Here is a 20,427-nt window from a genome sequence, read left to right on the forward strand (position 1 = left end):
CTACTCAAGGGCAGATTTCCTCATGCAGTGGTTTTTCTGATAAAATATCTGGCAACCTTGCTAGATTTTAAGCTACATTAATGAGAGGACCATTACTTGCATTATAGGCAGATACTACATCTACCAAAGAGCCAAAAGCCAGTGTTTAACTTCTCATGATCAGAGGTAATTCCAGTAGTTCAAAAGCACCATTTGAAATATCCTCATTTAAGGTTAGTGGTTACACACTACAAATAATAGTAAGCTAATACCTTCTTCGTCTTCTTTTTTCTTTTTTTTTAGCAAAGCAGACATAAAGTAGGACAAAAACATTAGACAATGGCTTCACTGTTGGTAGTGGTCATTGTACTTAAAACATAGAAAATATCTACAGTCATTACAGAATAAATATGGTCAAACATAAATATATTACAACACATATCTCGGTAGAGCATGGATGATTGTGAGAGGTAGGGTTTGCAGGTACCTACAGTAGGCCCAATGGAGGGTGTGAGGTGAGCCATCACACTTGATTCTGTGTCACAGTGTAAAAGATGAGAACCTGTCTGTGCCGCGTGATTAAAGAAAAACACTTCTAAAAATAACAGAATCATCATGGTTTAAAAAGCCACAGAAAACGTTTATACTGTACTTAAACACTAGGAAATATTGAAATATTCCTTCACAGCACTAGTATATGTTCTGTCTCCATGTGACAGTCATATGTCTGGGGACTGTATTTGCAGGTTAAGTTCTGTGAAATGCCCGGCAACAGGCAACAGCAGATAGACTTTAGAATTACACGACAATGAAAAATAAAATGATCTGAAGTCGTTTTAAATCTAAAAGCTCCTCATGCTTTCTTAAAGTTTGACCTCTGATATAAGGCAGGTCATATCAGTAGTTAGTAGCTAGCTTACTCTTTCTTTACATCTTGAGCCCCAAAAGACTAGGTTGACATTTTGGGAAATACACTCTCTTGTAAGATGTTGTAAGATGTAAGCAAGATGAAAAGATTAATACCACGCTTGTGTCTGTTAGTGGTATTGATCTTTTAATCTAACTCTTAACAAAAAAGTAAAAAAGAGTAAATGCCAAAATGTCCTTTAAACTTGTTTAAGGACAAGATGATCTGCCATGTAGCTCATTTAGTAGTCTAAAAAAATACAGTGTTTTTGTATTTCTTCTTTTTTATATATCAGCCTATCGGCCGTCACATTGTGAAGTAATACCAACCATCCCTCGCATGCTAATTCAATGTCTCTCTGTAGCACTCCTTTGTCACCAGAGAAGTGTGATGATTATTACATACAATATATTGATTTTTATGCTTTCTCATTGATAGCAAGTCAATTAGATAAATGGTAACTAAATTCTTACAGTGTAGCGGTAATAATAAATATCTATGCACCGTGTAAGGTCCCATATAGCAAGACTAGTTCCAGGTACCTCATGGCGAAATTCTGGAAATACCAGACTTCACTTCAAGAATAACCACAAGAAAAAGTGTTTTTGAAAGATAAAACTTTCTTCCTTGAAGTATTAGGTTTTTCTTCTGCTTGTGTAGGGAAGTTGTGAAGTTTTGTATCCCTTTGTATGATGCTTAAAACAAATGCATAACAGTGTCTCAAAAATGCATTTTCGGTTCCAAAGAAGCATTTGAAAGTCCATTGCAACACCGTGGGGATGCAAATAGAGCTGGGTCTTCCTTAAAGTTAGCAGTTTGAATGAAGGACCAACAGTGACCCTGTAGTACTGCACAGTACATAGTGTCTTGTATGCTTTAGCTGCCCTTTGTTAACTGGGGATGTTACTGTATGATAATTACCGTTAAATGCTTCTCCACCACACTCACAGATGACAACGGGGTCCAACAAATCACTGTTATTGCATGTTCCTGGGTTACTGTCTTCAGGATAGATTTAGGGGTTTGGTCTTTGCATGGCTCTCAGTGGACTCGAAGAAGTAGGCCGTTGTGAGCCTGGGGAATGCACTTCCCACAGAAACCACCACAGCGGCCGTAGATTCTTGTTCCGTCCTACAGACAAAGACAAATGAGAACGGGTGTGGGCGAGGGCCAGCTTTTTACGGCGAGTACAGCCTCTTTTTGAATGTCAGTGGGGATTCCTCTTCAGTGAATCAGACAGAAATACATGGAAATTCATGTGACATTTCAGAGTTATAATCTCATTCCAATACTACAAGACGACGCACATTACATCCCAATAACTATATATTTATAACATCATACATTTCTTAAGAGCCTAATGGCAGAAGTCATACAAAAGACGATGATTTTATAAATTTACTGTTACCTCAGATCTGTGGACTTTGACGGAAACATAGTTGCCCTGTGATGTCCACTTGGTGGCCTCAGCCACTTTGAGACCTGTGCCAATCAGATTAATACTGAACTGGCCCTGAAAACACACATTAGATTGAGTTATTTCTGAGCTGTTATTTCACCGGGAAGGTCAAGCTCAATCACATTGCAAAAAAGAATGTTGGGAATAACTGTGGAATGAGTTGCTTAAAGACATTACTATGAGATTAGCACCTGATATTAAGGAATAGAGTAACTGGAAGTTATTGCCTAGGAAAGGGCATTTTTCTGGCAGCTCCAGGGAATTATTGCAGCAAATGTTTAGTAAAAATCTTTGACTTTTTAGACCACTAATACACATATGGCACAAAAGGACAAATGGAGCATTTTTACGAGGCCACAGTGTAGTTTTTCACCAACCTGTGGGCACTTGGCTGCACTATAACAATCTCCCGCTGTAGCAAAGGGTACAGGTCGCCCAAGAAGAGTCTGGGAAAACTGGAGGTCTGTGACTAGTAAACAGCAAAGATACAAATCTAAAGTTACAATTTGCAGAGCAGAAGAAGTAAACATAGACTGAATACAGCTGCTCTAATGTAAATAACCACACAGAGCATCAGCAACTACAGTTTATGCAATTCCATTTTACTGCAGGGTTGATGTCACTTCACTGTCACATCGCCAGATGTTTCTTTCTTTCTAAAAGCCCTTTCCACAAACAAAAGACCTTGCAATGAGATTTGGGGTTTGAATGGGAATATAGAAATGAATCTGCATATCCTCTGTAAACCCTTAAGATCCACAAATGCATCTATTTCAAGGGTTTTACATAAAACGTAAAAGTTGTGGAAAGACTATTTTAAAAATCCAAGAGGTAAAAATCGCAGAATGACCTAAAAAGACAGAAATAAAACTCATATTTGCTATGATGTGTAGCTAGTAAACAGTGACATCCTAACAGTTTTGTAAAAAAGAGAGCAAAGAGATAATAAGATTGATAGGAGATGTATAACCCTTGGAGCTTATGAAACTTATTTCCCCACCGTTACAGTGGATTTGTAAGGAAACGTTTTGAATCAGTGACTCATTTTGAACCTTGTTTTCCCAACTTCAATCCCTATTCACCCTGCATTGTCACACATGATAAGCATGACCAGTACCTTTTCCTGCCTCCCTTCACATTGCCCGTATAAAATGATAAAAAAGTTCACAAGATGCTTCCCTTCATCTTGAAGTGATTCCCCCCCGTCTCTCTTCAAACTGCCTGAAAGCCAAATGAGTACCATTCAGAGGGGTGCAGGGACATGTGCTGTCAGGACCCAGACCAGACGAAAAGATGTGAGGATGACTGTGTAGGTTTTAATCCAACTTCCCCTCAGCACACCCACACCCACAGACACGCAGACACAGACACACACAAACACACACACAACCACACACACACGCTGTGCACTAATCCACATGCTTTAATCAAAGGCATACTTGGACACAACAGGGAAGGTGGAGCCGACTGTAGTTTAATGAGCAGAGGAATATGGCCTGAAGATGTGAGTATTACTGTGTCTGTGAAATGTGTGATTGCTTGCATGCTAGTATGAGTAAGTGTTTGATACAGATGCAACTAAATACATGGGTGTGTGCTTGTGTCTTCAGGTCTTGTGTGTGCTCGCCAAAAAAAAAAGATGTGCGAGGCAGCATCACATATTGTTTGTCTGTGCTCGGGAGACGGCACGCGTGTCTGTATGTTGCACGCATGCCTTCCTTTATTCTCATGCTCACATGTTTGTACTGAGAGGCCCGGTTTCAAGTCCTGGCCTAGTGATGTGAACATGGCGCTGAAAGGTCATCATTTTGACATCAATGCAGAGAGTGTGGGGAAGCAGCACATATTGCATTTGGACAGTATTAACATTATGGGTCAGAGGGTCAAAACAACACTCATGTGTGGTCTCATTACAATAGACTGTAAGGCAATCACATAGTAATTACGCACTCATTATCCTCAGGGAGCTCAGGTCCAGGCGAACTTTGTGGAAGAGGGTGTATCCTGCTGCTGAGTAGTCATTCCTGCAGTCACAGTCCTGTCTTCGGCTGCCATTGTACGGACATTCAAAGGGGTTGAGCAACCTTTGTATTAAGGACAATGAGCATCATGATTATTCAAAACAAACAGTAATCAAAACACTCCTACAAACACTACATTTTACACACATGGTGTAATATGCAGCAGAGTAACTCTGAATTACACATTACATAATCACGGAGTCACAGCTCAAGTGGCGATCAGTCATTGCTGCATTATACACACCTGTGCCCATACACCTCAGAGTAGTTGTCTGTCTGACCGCTGCGCAAGGTCACATACTCCTTGGGGAAATCAGTCTGCATCTCAGAACAGTAAATCTAATGCCAAACACATGGAGACAAAACATAAGAGTCTGTGGGGAAGCTGCAGGTTGAGTCATGATGTGTGTCGGAGCATTTCTGACAGAACATGCACACCTGTAGGATCCGGGACTTGACTTTGAGATAGTATTCCCCATCTATCTTCACACCCAGTCTCATCTGGACGTCTCGGCAGGAAGCAAACAACTGGCCTGCCAGAAGAAATATGAAGAGGAGAACGAGAAGATTCAGTGCAACGGCAACAAAGACCCTCACACTGATTTCTGCCACCCATTCTGGAACTTGTGCAAGCCAGTCAATAAATCTGTTGTCAACAAATGCCAGAAGGATTGCAAAAGCTAAGTAATTAAACACCACTATGAGAAAGTATTGTAACCTGGCTCTCATCTTCTTAAACAAGAGCTATTAAAAATGTCTCATTATTTGTGCCTCTTTTGTTTTCCCAGATTGCTGTAGAGCTCATATCAGGTTGATTAGCTGATTAGCATTAATACTTGACGGCAGAATTGGCTGTCACCCGAGCATATCATTTTAATTTCGGCAGTGACTGACTTGGCAGAAGCCAAGTCAGGAATGAACAGCTCAATGCGCGAGTACTGAAAAATCTGAAATGTGGGGGAGTGAACCTACAAACTTTGGCCCGCTGCCGGGTTATAGCACGCTCGCAAGTTCACAATGAAGGCTGCCTTGGCCCTAGCACACACCCCTGAGGCGTTTAGACAGACTGTCCACTTCACAATTCGTAGAAAACCGCTGACTGTCTATTTATTGTTCCACTAAGTAATCACTCCAAGAGGCTTTAAGTGGCGGTCACTGTTCTGCCTAACGTGTTAAAACAAAGCATAAAGTTGAGTTTCTGTAAACGCAATCAGACACAGTGTTGGTTGCCATATACAGCACAGTCAATTTAATTCCATCAATCTATAAATGCCTGGTTGGCAGTGTGCCCTATGTGGATCAGATGGTAACAATTTTGAGTTGTGTACTTAACAGCCAAAAAGACCACTGGGTGTTTGAAATTAAGAAAGAGAAGGTAAAAGAATGAAGCAGAAAGGAGTTTAACTCACATTCTCTGTCTTGACATGCAGCTTGAGACTCAGGTCTTTCTAAAGGACGGCAGTGTTTGGACGGTTGGCCATTGGAGGTCACACACTCCACTCTGCGCTCCATCACTCCTGCCCCGCAAGTCTGTGAGCACTGGTATACACACAAAAATACACACATAAGCATTTATTTCAACAGCTACAAAACAATTAGCAAATAAGCTGCAATTGGATCAACGTCCACAACTGAGATTAATCATCAAAATACACAAGTCATCAAAATGTTTTGTGAAAAGGGCGATTAGCTAAAGAGGATTTCCTTCTGCCTAACAAGCGCTTTTGTTTCACCTTGCTCCATGGGCCAACTTTCCAGTAGGTTGAGTGTGGGCAGTCTCTGAGGAGGCAAGGACGAGAGCCAGGAGGGTGGGGCTCAGGGCAGTGGGTGCTGGCAGGAGAGGACTGGGCAGCAGCATACAGGCGCAGAGCCTGAGAGGAGGGCATCACGGAGCAGGAGACTATACGCTGCTGGTAGCCCATGTTGCAGCTGGCAGAGCACTGAGCCACACACAGATACACAGATACAGATTGACAGTTACTAAAGACCAGCATGAGTAAATGTATGCACTGAGCAGTAATATCAAAAACCGAGCTGGATTTCTTCTTCTAGGCCTTAGTAGTACAAATATGCTATTGAGAATCTATCATTTGACTCATTGCTCATGCTTTCTTCCCCTTATTAATCCAAATTCTGCCAAAATTAAATGCTTTTGCTGTTTTTGACGGTTGGTTGGGTTTTTGGATTGTTCATTAGTTGTATTTGCAATAGAACAAAGCTCAGTCTGTATTCCCACCTGTGACCATTCCCCTGTAATCCACATGAAGTGGCAGGGAGATTCTGTGCAGGGCTGGTGTGCTAGTGGCTGGGACGATGCCTCACAGTAGTCTTCCTGGATGGGTGTCATCCCTGGGCCCATGCACTCCACCGTCCTGCTTCTTACACCTTCTCCACATGTTGCATTACACTACAGGGAAATGTGGCACGTGAAGAAATCAGTAAGAGTGAACAAGAGTTGGCAGAGGGGGGGCAGTGTTGTACTTTCACCAATGACATAAATTACTTCTCAGACTCCTGCTTGCCTCTTTACAGCCCCTCCAAATGGACACTCCATATTATGTAAACATTTACACAAGCAGAGACAATTAAGTTTTGTGTGACAATGCCAACATTAGCTCTTTAAAAGCACAATCCCAAACGGGTTCTAGTTGATAATGTTTTCCCTAAAAGATTAAAGTTAAGCTCAGGCCAAGTATTGGTTTATAGAAGCATTTAAAAGTAATGATACGGACAAGAATTACATTATGTAAAAAGTCAGCTGTATGTGGATTTTCAACTGTGAATTAAACGAGATTGTAAGCTCTTAAAGCAACACAGACAGGAATCTGAACACCGCAAAAATTCTGCAGCAGGAGGACACGGTGCTATGTCCCTACATGGTGCCCCTCTTTTATGCCTCACTTTCAAGGACAAAGCCTGGGACATTAAAGAAAGATGAGTGAAGAAAAAAAGAGTGCTAGCGTGACACAGAAGATTGATATTCAACAAGACAAAAGGGATGATGGCCATCTGTACTTAGAAGTTTTTATATGATTTGCTGACAGATGATTATCACCAAAGCCCTCACGATTGACGTGAGAGAGCGAGGGTACCTGCAGGTTGTCCATTTAATGGTGCCGATGAAAGAGAGAGAGAGAGAAAGAGAGGAGATCTCAGCCAATAAAAACCTTAACGAGATGGTTAAACATCTGTTCAGGGGGGACTTGTAGATAGGAAGAGAGAGAACAAATGTGTCTGTACTTACTTCTTCCCATTCGCCAGTGACCCAAGTGTAATGTGTGCATTCTGCAGTTTGGCATGCCTGGACAACGGCCGGACGCTGGTGAGCATCACATAGATCCTCTCTGACGCGTCTGCTGCCTTTTAGTCTGCAGTAAACATCTCGGTTCTGAACTCCAACTCCACAGGTGACAGAACACTAGTAAAACAGACACAGAACACACATCTGTACAGCATACTGTACGACCAAGGATGTAATGTGAGAGTAATACTTATTTTCTAACCTCTCACAGAGCTGGTCCTAACTGAGCCTTCCACTGATATTACACATGAAGTTCAATACTCGTCAAAAGGATGATAATGATGTCATCAGGGTTATCTTTAATTAGACTTCATATTTTTTCACAAAAAGCCTATGTCTAAATTAAGTGGACATTTAGATAGGGGAATCTACTGAAAGATGGGAAATGTAGAATCTTGGACTAAAGACTAAAAGTAAGGATAAGTTTTATCCTGTGAAAGTTTAATTGTTGTTAAACTAAAGCTAAAGCCTAGTAAAAAATTTTTTAGGTACAGGATGTCATCTTAATGTAAAGTCTACGGCACAGTCTGGAGGGCTCAGGGAAAGACTTGAGTCTGCATTAGCACTGCGCCGTCCAACGTGGAAGCGAACCAGTAGAGAGACAACATGGCATAGGCGCAAGGATGGGACAAAAGTGTTTGTTTGGTCTGCAGTGTCTGATCTATTGTTTTCATGGCCCTGAACAATTCTGTAAATCCAAAACCAGTCTGTTGCTTCTTTGTGAGACGTATATCTGGGGTCACACAAAGGTCTATCTCAACCATCTCTTTGATGTGCTTTGAGAAGCATACCTGCATACTGAGGAAGTACTCTGAAAGGCTTGAGCTGATCAGCCTGATTTCTCTCCAACTCTCCTACAGATCTCAAAGAACCGTGCCAGGCCTCAGCGATTTCACACAGTCAGAAAAATCTGTGCATTATACAGAGAGTATCAAATTTCCCGAAAACTTCCAGATGTGTTTGTGTTATTCGTTTCTCGCTGCAATTGTGTGTTATCATTACAGAGTGTGTGGTTGAATGGGAACGGTCAAGGACTTGAGTTTGGAAAGAGATCAAAAAGCACCACAGGAAATCAAAATAAAGAAATGTCTTCTTCCAAAAGTATTAGAAATAAAACCTGCTGTTAAAGTGATTATAGCCACTGTTAACGGTTACAGCTAAAAAACCTTATTCTGTATTCCTGCATTACCTAAATTCCTTTTATCAAAGGACTTCATTTTATGTTATTTTGGTTTATTCCCAGGTAGTACGATATCCAGCTTTGACACAATGAATGTTATTTTTATTTTATTTGTGCTGTTCACAGTATTAAAAATTACATTTGAAAAATCCAACAACTCTAGATAATCCACAAAAATGCACGCACACAAGTATTCCACTATTATTCCATATATGATATTATTCAGAACTTGATACAGGTCATGTAAACAGCATATTCAGGTATTCAATTCTGAGTAAGGACTTTTCCGAATGTTGCATTTACCGATTAAAACGTGGAATATTCCGATGTTATTCAGGTTTTAGAGGCATAATTTGGACATGTAAACAGCACATTTGGAATATGCGTTTAAATCTGGGTTTTCACCACAGGCTTATGGTCAGCTCTGTGTGTTGCTATGGTTTCTGTAAACAAACCAACCAGCCAACAGTTTGCAAGGCTACAGATCCGATAAGAAAAAGAAAAACAGCTACTTTTAAACTTTTAAATTATAAAAGACATGGATATCAAAATGTTGGGCTATGCACAAACATCACTACGCTGACCTTTTCAAGAAACTGGATACATGAATGAAAGAGGGACGCTGTGTTCACACGGTGTGCATGTCTACATTAAGGCGGCGTGGGCAGTGGTGGCCTAAAGGTAAGAGAAGCAAGCTTGTGATTCGGTTCAATCCCCAGACCGACAGGATAATGTCTGGGTGGGGAAAGTGAAAGTTCAGCGCTTGCCCCTCCCTCATCACCACCACTGAAGTGCCCTTGAGCCAGGCCCTTCAATCAGACTGTGGTTGTGCTGGGCAGCTTCCAGGTATAAATGTGTAAATGTAGGAATGTGATCAGTGCGTTCCTGCAAAAGAGAGGCTGTGAACCTTCCCTTAATAAATAAAGGTTAAAAAAAATATTTTTTGGGAATTAGGGCAAAAACCGGAATATTATATTCATGCAAATGTAGTCACTGAGAACTGTTGTCTTTGGAACTTATTTCTACTAAAGAAATAGACCCTATTTCTGTGGATTATCTGGTGAAACACATTTTATTTTACCAAATGTATATTTCATGCCTTAAAAACAAAATTCCATTCACCTCCATTGTTTCAGAGCAGAGGCTGATCTTTGGGCAAAAAAAAAAAAAACTATCACAGCACAGCTGGACAGCTGAGAAAACACCCCCACTCAAAGGTGACTGAGAGGGCCGGGTAGCTGTGGAATAACTCAAACAGTGGGTGCTGAGGTTTCAAAGTTGTCACATGCATGGATATTAAGATATAAAACATGTCTTTATGCTCTAGTTGAAGATTTCATGGTTCCTGGTGGTATGCAAAGGAAGATGATGGCTTCCAGACCAGAGAGAGAGAGGGGGGGAACACACACACACCCTCAAAGACAGGGGAGTGGTAGGAGTATTGTGAAAGGAGGAGGACATGGTTCTTCATGGACCTTTTAGGATTTAACAGTTACTTGGAATGGAAAAGAGATAGGGTTGATTTTTAAAAAGGCAATGAAACGATTTTTGAAAATATCTTTGAATTAAAAAAACATGATCAGAAAGCAGTGTTTAGCCATGGGGTGACAGAAAAAAATGTGGTACAAGTATATTCACCGGTCACACACATACACACTCACACACACACACACACACACACACACACACATACGCATGCATACCACAGCTGTAATCAATATTATCTGAACTTGTAAAAGGGGTCAGTCATAATGATGAACCCACAAATAGTTATCACCTGGCTCTACAGAGCTTTATCATGTCTTTTTCCTTTTTCAGCCTGACAACTTTACTCTCAGTTAACAATATAAACTTAAAAATTGATACCATGCCATAGCTTTAAGAGGCAACCAGTAAAAAGGTCTTTGTATTTATTGTTTTTTTTTTTTTTTTTTAACATACAGCATTCTTGTTCCTTGGGGTATTCTGACAGAACATGACAAAGAGCATGACAGATCATTCATCCTTTCATTCTGCTCCATGACTTGGGATAAATATGGTTTTGACTATTTTCTACCCAGTGGGATCTTTGAGGTGAATTTGAGCCAAAACTGTGTTGCAGCTGCACGCATCACCTCTTGGTTGTAGATATAGCGGCTGGTTGGTCATCTTTGCAATGACTGTGACCTCACCGCTCCTAGCGACTTCTCTGTGCGTGGCCTCAGCCCTGACAGTGTCTGGTTCCGCTAAAGTACAATGGTACAGAAACCTGCTGTGCTTCAGGACGTGTGTCCTTCTTAACATCATGCTTTTTTAATCTGTATGGGATGTGAAGCTGGGCTGCTCTCAACTGTAACTCTGGATCTCCACATTCACCGTGTGTGTTTGAGCAACAAACAAACTAGATTCTGTATGGAATGTGCTTTAAGCGTCCAAGCTTTTGTGTGTGTCATGCAAAATGCAATGCTCTTGAAACATGCTAAGCAGTGCGTGGTATGGTGAAAAGCTTCAAAAGAAGTACTTGCTCAACATAAAGCTGTAGATTGTACTACACAACTACTTTAAAACTTTGACTATTTCAAACCTAACTGATCTTAATGACAAGTGCACTGCATAAACAGTTTTAAAAATCCATCCGCTGGTGTTAAATTCACACTTGTGGAAATGACACGTTATTCTTGACCTAGAATAAACTGAGCGGTGATTGATGTGTACATGTCCTGCATCTCAAATCCTCTGGGAAAACTTGTGCTGTGTTTGGGCTTGTGTCTCATCTGCTAGTAGCAGTTACTGTTAGTATGGTCCCTGAGAGAGCCGGGGATATTTCGTGAGCCAGAGGAGATGGCGAAAAGAGCAAACATACCTCCTTCCACTTGTTGGCTTTCCAACTGGGACATCCCCGTAACCGACAGGCCTTCTGCATCCGTGGCCGAGGCAAATGGCCGCAGTGTTCCTCCTCTATTTTGGTTTGGTTCTGATAAACACAGGCTATCTCCCGCTGCTTGGTCCCCCGACCACAACTCACTGAACACTGGAGAGGGAAGGGGAGAGAGGGGGGATGGGCGGAGAATGAGAGAAAAGAAATGCATCTTAGCAAAGTTCTGTAGAAGATCATAGCTCTCAATCTTTAATGATAGCGGTCTTGATCGTGATTCCAGAAAGGAACAAAATGTGAGAACCACACATAATATTATATATTTGCCTCCACAGAATGTACAAAGGAATCAACAGAACTGTACGCGAACAAAATGTGGTAACACTTAACTTTAAGGTATCTACATAAGAGTGAAATGACACTGTCATAGACACATGACACTGACATGACACCCTCATGACACACGAACCATAACCCTTACCATAACTTTTCATGACAAAACCAAATGACACTTACTAAAAGAAGTGTTATGTCATAAACGATTAAGACTGTTCATAATGTTTGTGACCCATTCATTACAGTGTCATGTGACGCTTATCTAGATACCTTCAAGTAAAGCGTATCCCAAAATGTTTTTCTCAGTACATATAGACCATTTAGACCTCGACACAAGTGCTCTCAGTGCACCTAACAGCTTCCTTGATGCATTTTATGGCCAAGTGAACACACTGCAAACAAATTTAACTGAACAACTTAAATGGATTTTACCAAAGGCTTTTGTCAAACACTTACATACTGATGAAATGCAGCCAAGTATTTAACCTGTAAACAGAGGAATTACTTTTAGAGCTGCTGTGAATAGCAGAGGCCAATGCAAGAGGAAGAAAAGATGCAGAGCGCAAACATGGATGCATGCACACGGCGAGACAATCATCTGGTACGAATAAGGAGCACACAAATACTTCAGGAAAGCTAGAGAGACGACAACGAAGTAGGGGAAACAACATGATGAATAAAAACCAGACACCCTGACAGCTCTGAAAAGGCATTTGCCGGAGACTGTAGTTGAAAATATTCTTCGGTCCCCATGAGACCAGACAGCAATTAGGGTGCTAAGCTATTTCTGCTTGACGAGTGAGCGCCCCCATACAAAGCCACTCCAAAAATGGGGTGCTGGAATCGAATACACAAGACGAGGAGAGTTGCATTTTGTCTTGGCATATTTTCCAGTCCAGATAATCAACATAATATTGCATTGTCCTCTAATTATGATCTCAGAGTGTTGCATAACACCAAACACACATTTTTTTTCTTTCTGCGTGCTCATAGCTCTGATCCTACTACATATGATGGACCATGGAAACCTAAATTTGCAAATTTCTTGAGGATTTTATCTTTTCTTTCTCCATCTAAAAGGCCTTTTCCCAGTTTAAAAAAACTCTACCGATCAACGTTTGAGCATCCATTTGAACCCTTCAAACAAAGCCTCCTCCAGCCATTTCTTCCTAAGTGTGGTTAAGGGCAGTGGTTGACAATGCACATGCATGCATCGTACACATTGTAATTACCGAGGCATTTTAAACACAGGTCCAGCTCAGCTGACGGAGAACATCAAAGCCAGAGGCCAGAGCTGAGTGACTAGTCCTGAGCATGGCGGATTCACTCAAAAATGATAACAGAACTCCCTCTACCTCAGACAAAAGCAAAGACAGGCAAACATGTTGGAAGGGGGGGGGGGGGGGGGGGGGGGGTGAGGCAGAGGGTTAGCCCCTCCTTACCGCTGTAAAAGCAAGAGGGAAAAGAAAGGGAGGAAGAAAGGAAATCGCAGCCATACGGGCTGTGCTCCCCCAGCTGAACTGTCTCTGCATTTTAGCGGTGGGAGAAAAGACGCTATATGGTGATGTGCTCCTCCCTCCACCCTGCCAAACTCATCTGTCAGCCATTAGTTAATCAGGGCTGGTAAAACAGAGCACAGAAGAGAGCTGGCACAGCTCGTGGGACCAGAGGACAGCTTCACCTCTGAGAGCAAGAAGAGGGCAAGGACTCAGGGACCTCAGCTTCACCGATCTACAGCTGGGCTGCTTCACTCACCAGCACCCACTCAGGTAAGATTATTCCACTTGACACTTACTTTCAGCCCCTACAACTGTGACAAGTTACCATCTAGCTGCTTTATTTTTCTTGCGTAAAAAATAGTTGTACCCGTGTTAGGTGAATGTCAAATTTAAAATGAATGACTGCATGTCCTTTGATGGTTGGTATACCTGATTATTAAAACGCTTAATTTGTATACTGATAGCATTAAGTATTTGGTGCATGTATTTTACCTGAACTATAAATGTCATATTCCGTTGGAACAGCTTATGTTGGAGCTCTGGTGTTACAATAATATGTTGCTGAGGTGTGAGAGTATTCTGAATATATGGAAAGCTCTCACTTTAACAAGAAGGAGAGGAACAGCTCTTTGAAAAAAACACATAAATCAATGGGTCACACGGGAAATGAAACACTCTTGCCCGCCCACGTTGTCCCAGCAATTAATTTCACATGATTAGGCAGGTTAATTCTACTATAATCCAGTGAGGATCATCTAGGCATAATGTGGATTACTACCAAATGGGATGACTCAACTGCCTTTGGGAAAAAAGTTTCCTCCAAGCAGAACAGAATGTCTGCAGAGAGAGAGAGAGAGATTATTGATATTTAAAGCCACACTTAATGAACAGGCAGCTATTAATAATTTGACTTTGTGGCTCTAAAGTGTCTTTCTTGATTTGATAGAGTTTCACATTTATGGAGCATAATTGAGTGCTAAACCAGCCCCAGCTAATTCACGCTTTAAACCATTTAAACCATAAAACAACCTGTGGAGTGTTAAACATAAATGGCTAATTTTGTTTAAAATAACAAAAGATGTGATACCAATTACTTCTAACTTCTAACAGGATAACCAGACTGATATCAGATTTGTTTGAGCAATTATGTCTTTTTCTAGGACTGGCAGGCGTCAACCTCAAGATGACCCCACCCACTGCTTTACTGTGAACAGGTAAGCCAATAGGACACATGGAAACTGTTAGGCATCCAAGAGAAGCAGGGAATAGAGTTTAAATGTCTGTCACTCAGCCAATATGGTTATCAAAGCAGCAACAATAATACTGTATAGTACCTCACACAGAGAAGGTAGATTCCATAAAAAATCTAAACTGCTTTGTGTCTGAATATGCATTTTTTTGTTAAATCACTGATCACTATGGCCTCAGGCAGTGAAAACAAGCATTGAAAACAACAATTTATGGTGCAGCTTAGAAATCAAAAAGACCCTTAAGAACATCTGATGTGAGTTTTGCCAAATGTCAGATTTTGCCAGATCAGTGATAACAATATCTGTATTTAACATTATTGTTTGACATACTAGTTTACTCTTACATTTAATTTTAACAATGAAACTTATTGTATTATGAAACACAATCTGCTAACAGGACTAGTTAGTAATGTAGCATGAAAGTTTAGATGAAACGATGCATTATTAAGTATAAAAGTAAAGGTTGATATTAGTAAAGGCAATTTAGATCACAAATGAGTTTGTGGTTATATCTTTCCTATATTTAATGGTTCTAAGTGAGGCCATATCTTAAAATGTGAGAGCCGAGGTTGAATTCCAATCACATTACAGCACACTTGCAATGCAAGAGGATGGTAAGACCAAGCATATGGTAACTATAGTTATATGGACTCTTCAAAGGAGCTCAGTGTTGACCCAGAGCAAGAACAAACTTGCAAGTGTAGAGTGTGAAGGGAGTGTAGAATTATACTCTCTGCTACATGTTAATTACATGTCAAGGTTGTGAGATACTAAAAGGTAACTGATCTTTATGGTCAACAATGCTCATGCAAAACTGTAATTTATCTGTAAAACAAATCATGCAATGAGCAAGTAGTAACAGTTGGGAACTGAATGCTGAAGATAGTGGTGTGTCTTTTGTTATAGCTTGATCAGTATCATCATTTCCTCTGGTGAAATAGCTTAAACTGCAAACCAGAGAAAGAAGGAGACAAGAGGGAGGAAGATAAGGGTCACAGAACATTCAGGCTGATTCATGGTCTTGTTTTGCTGGGAGGTTTCAAAGACAGAAGTCAAATCAACACATGTTGTCAACACAGGAACAGCTGGTAAGAGCAGCGTCAAGGGGCAGAGGAATGTCAAGAGTCATAGATCTTTTATCCATCAGGCCAAAATAGCTAACCAGACTTCTAACTAACCTAAGGTCTGCTAACCTTTACTAACTTTAACCCTGACCAATCTTACATCATGCTTTGAACTATAGAGACCATAAGATGTATTCAAACAAAAATACAAGAAAATATATCCACATGCAAAATATAGATATCTCTTGCTGACAGTAAAGCACACTACAATGGTGAATTTCAGACGTGAAGTTGATTTTGCCATATTATTCACAATAGGATGTGACTGATTATTTGATGTGGAAATAATTTCCTGTTTCTGTCAATGCAGTTCCTGAGAGCCAGTCAGCGGCAGGAGCTGCGGCCTTCTTCTGATTGGCTAATCAGAAAAGTATGACTTTGCCATGTTTAAAACGTTAAATAAACAACTGGTTGAGTAGGCATATACTGTTTTTTCAACGCAGTTTCCTTTTTAAGTCAACACCACTCAGAAAAGATATACCAAGAAACCATAAGTCAAAACGAAATGACAAAACAGCGGAGTGTTTCCGTGTGTCCAAACATTCCCGTGAGAGCTTTTTCCATTACTGTTGCGCTGAAACATCCAGCACTGCGCAAATCAGCACTCTGCAGCAGATGGGAATGAGGAATAACTTTAGAAAAGACAGAAAAAAGCTAATTCTTGATGACAGAACCTGACAAGTACAACAGACCAGCCATAAAGTTATAAAATAGTGTCGTCTGACACCAAATGTTCACGTCTAAGTCCCTCTTCCTGCTAAATGTTCCACAGCTGCTTTTGTAATCTGTCATAGCAACCAGCTTGCCGCAGCTTGCACACAGCAAAGTATGGAAAAGCTCAACAAAGTGGATGATCCTGACCTTGTATCTACATTTACAAGAAGAAGGAAAAAAAGATACAAAGAGATAGGAGAATAATATTGTTTGACATGGTCTTTTGGAAGAAAAAAAACAGACATCAAGGAAAATTCATACCTGGTATGCGTGTGTTTTAATGCCACAAATCCAAAAGCAGAACACTAATTACAATTTTCCTTAGTGGCAGCATTATAGAGGCGATAGGGAGCTCAGAATTTAAGTGCAAATTGCAGTGTTTACCACAATTGCTACTGCTTTTTATAAATTAGCCCCCAAAACCTTTTTCCACTATATCTCTTTTTGAAGCTTTGCTAATCCTGTGCCATGACCATGGTCCCTGACATTGGACAATGATCCAATGTCCGATTTCATCATTGGACAATGATGAAAACTCAACAGTTTTCATCAACGGTAAACATTCAAACGAGAGAAAAAGCCACTCTAGACCAAAAGAGATAGATGCATTGGAAATGCAAAAATGCAGGACCAGCTTGACAGCTTATGTAATTTTAACAAAAGACAAATGGAAAGTATTGGCACATTCTAACTGCTCCCTTGCGAGATATTGCATCTCGTAAAACGCACATATAACTGCAGCAAAAACGTGGTTGATCAATGTTAAATGATCAAGAGAAAATTCATTAGCAACTACTTGTTTAACCTATGGCTTAAGTCAAGTTTTCAAGCAAAAAGGTTTGAAATGGTTTCAGTCATTTGTGAGGATCTACTGGAGAACTATAGACCAAACATGTAATCAAGTAATGAGGAAAATAACTGGCAGATTAATTAATAATGACAAGAATAGAAATGTAAAATGTGGGAATACTCAACAGTGAATTCTTCCTTTGAATGTTTGTGTCTTTTAGTAGCAGGTGGAAACAACTTTGATGAATAGTGTAACAGGTACTGACTGACGTACTGGAATTTCTTCACATCTGTCGACCTGTGGCCCTGCTAACATAGAACCATTAGAAACAGACCTGACAGGTATAAGTCACATGGAAAGTACAGCACATGCAATCAGACATTACAAAACAAGTACAGCTAAATCTCTAGCTTAAGTATCACACAGTGTTGTTCGTTGAAGTCGAAATAGACTATCAGCTCTCTGTTACTTAAAGTGGGTTTGAACACACACCAATCCATATCTGCCTCTCCCCTAAGAGGGGAAAAAGCTCTTTGACAGAGATGTTGAGTCCCATAAACTCTATTTCACTCCATCAACTAGATAGCATCAACAGGCCCAAACAGGACCCGGCCCCGACAAGTCTGACGCGGTAGCCTCATATGAGAAGACTATACATTTAAAGGGAATCTAAGAAGTGACTCCTAGAGGCTTAAAACAACTTTATAATACTTGTCCGATGAGTTGAGGAAGAGTAGGTTTTCTCAACCTGTGTCAAAGTAACGCCGTGTTTCCTATCATTTGATAAGCCTGGGGTAGTCCGACATAGACGCTTCCAGACTTTCACGCCCTGTCTCCTCTCATTTCATCTCACTGCATCTGCTCCGAAACGCAGATCACCCGCAAAAAAGACATCTACCCTTACTAGATTGTCTTTTCTCTTAATTTCTTCCAATGCCGTGCACAAACTCGCCGTGGTTCAACTCTGAGTGGAGTCAACTCTGGTTCCTTTCCAGATTGGGCTTAGCCTCTACAGGGACAGCATTAATTTGATCCTTTGACGGCTCTCTAAGCTGCAAAAAATTTGCAAGGATATTTATGCAAGTGCTAGTGAACAAAAATCTTTATTACAGTGGGTAATTTGTTAAGCCTATCTTCAGGTTATTTGACTGCTTGACCCAAAAAGAGACTTCCATTACTAATGGGAAAGCCATGCTGTGATCCAAATATTTAGAACAGATAACATTGAACAGCATCTGGTTTTCTGTCTCCCAAGTGTCCTTAAATGGTGTCCCAAAAGCTGTAGGCCACAGTGCTTGACTTTTATTCAGCAAATCTATCAACTGAACTATTTTGGCTTCTCTCAAAGGCCAAATTGAAACACTATCTCCCCACTCAGATTTAAATTGAAGCCATGACAAGAACCGTGCTTGTGAGGACCAGAGGGACCTTCCAGCCACCGCTACTATTGCTCACACTGGGCTGGCATATGTGCAGGATCAGGAAACACAAGCCTAATAATGTCACAAACATCTGACCCCAGGGTGACAGGTTTGGAGAGTGTTCTCGCCCACTGCCCTCAGGCCAAAGTCAAGTATGTCAATGTTGTGCATGTGGATTTCATTTGAAGCAACATGATTAGTTCACAGACGTTCAATTGCCATCCCCCCCTCCATGGGAACCCAACTCTTGACAGGAAACGGTATGTTTTTGTTAGCAACAAACAGGCATAAATTACTAAAATGGTGCCTTGGTTGCCAATTTATCACACACAGCCTTATTGTTGCTGCCTTCACACACTGACTTTGACATTGCTTTTAAGGTAATTACCATTAGTTAATGATATTTACATTCCTGATCCAGTTTGTGTTGAACTGTGTCTGCAATCATAAATTTGTCCAATAAATGTGATCATTGTGTTGTTTCTTTTCTTCTATAAATGTCAAATTTGTTTTGATGACCTGTATTTGGAAAATAAATTTAGCTTTTGGTAATCATTCATTTAGGTCCAGGGAGAATGGAAGCCGATTATTTTGGAGAAACAAACTAAAGCAGTAAATTAAATGACATTTGAAAAATAGTTTTGGACATAATTGTCCTTCTGTTATATAATGCTAGCATAAAAGATTACTACACTATAATGTCAAGAGGGTAGTATACCATCATTTATAAAAGCCATTTCCGTGTCAGAAAGTTATAGATAGTAATGGCTTGGCTAGAATGTAATGGTATCTGTGGAATAATAAATGTATTAACTACTTCCCCAAGAGGGGATTAAACAGTATGCAATAATATTGAATATTTTTCATGTGTGATATATATATATATATTTAAGAATATATTTGATATATTGAAAAAACAACCAGGATTTTGGTTGAGCTACTGCTGCCAACCAATGTGACCGATATTTAGCATAGAACACTTTGGGGATACTACCAACAGAAGAGGCCATTAAATAAGGTAAGACACACTCTGAAGCCATGAGAAATATGTTGATAATGTTACGTAATACAAGAACCCTTTAACCATTGTATTACCATTTGTCCTCTAAAAGACCATCAGCGAGTTTTACAATTTCACTGAAACAATGTTTAATGTTTGGTTATATGAAATTATTAAAATGTTTTAAAAGAAATGGTGTGAAAGCTTTGTGTAATAAATGATAGAAGGCACATAACCAATGTTACCCTTTAATTTAAGTCTATTAATTTGAGTTGTATCACATGCAGGCTTTACTGTTTCCTTATGTAGAGCCATATTAAATATATGCTTCACTGCAGTTGGTTAATTAGAGGTTTCCTTCAAAAGAATGTACTGAAATTGTCTATTTTGAGTTGCATGAAGCCTATGGTAAACTATTTACTTGAATAACTACATACTTTGAATTTACTGTCAGATAATACTTCTCACACAGGTGCTTTAAAAAGCTATTTCAATGTATGTTTCCTTTTAAAGAATGACCTCAAAACAATATCAAATACAAATTCAATCAGCAGTTGTAAGTATAGGCTTTCCATGGCTGTCTTTTGGATCT

At 40.2% G+C, this 20,427-nt stretch overlaps 1 protein-coding gene and 1 long non-coding RNA gene across 3 annotated transcripts in view; one reads left to right on the plus strand and one right to left on the minus strand.

The window, feature by feature from the left end:
- Positions 1 to 845: 845 nt before the first annotated feature.
- The window catches only part of LOC117949403 (A disintegrin and metalloproteinase with thrombospondin motifs 20), an 85,284-nt gene continuing 65,702 nt past the window's right edge, over positions 846 to 20,427 (minus strand). For both annotated transcript variants that reach the window (XM_034879638.1, XM_034879640.1), the window contains 11 exons: positions 11,690 to 11,857; positions 7,611 to 7,784; positions 6,603 to 6,773; positions 6,100 to 6,306; positions 5,776 to 5,905; positions 4,805 to 4,899; positions 4,611 to 4,705; positions 4,296 to 4,429; positions 2,723 to 2,814; positions 2,295 to 2,399; positions 846 to 2,017 (listed from right to left, as the gene is read on the minus strand). In XM_034879638.1, coding sequence (XP_034735529.1) covers positions 1,928 to 2,017; positions 2,295 to 2,399; positions 2,723 to 2,814; positions 4,296 to 4,429; positions 4,611 to 4,705; positions 4,805 to 4,899; positions 5,776 to 5,905; positions 6,100 to 6,306; positions 6,603 to 6,773; positions 7,611 to 7,784; positions 11,690 to 11,857 — 1,461 coding nt within the window. In that variant the 3' untranslated portion in view covers positions 846 to 1,927. The remainder of the gene's footprint in view (positions 2,018 to 2,294; positions 2,400 to 2,722; positions 2,815 to 4,295; positions 4,430 to 4,610; positions 4,706 to 4,804; positions 4,900 to 5,775; positions 5,906 to 6,099; positions 6,307 to 6,602; positions 6,774 to 7,610; positions 7,785 to 11,689; positions 11,858 to 20,427) is intronic.
- Positions 13,494 to 19,312, plus strand: LOC117949469. Its single transcript, XR_004657689.1, has 3 exons — positions 13,494 to 13,806; positions 14,697 to 14,750; positions 18,793 to 19,312. It is a non-coding gene; the product is annotated as an uncharacterized LOC117949469 (long non-coding RNA).

This window comes from Etheostoma cragini, chromosome 8, assembly GCF_013103735.1.
Source record: "Etheostoma cragini isolate CJK2018 chromosome 8, CSU_Ecrag_1.0, whole genome shotgun sequence".
Classification (NCBI taxonomy): Eukaryota; Metazoa; Chordata; class Actinopteri; order Perciformes; family Percidae; genus Etheostoma; species Etheostoma cragini.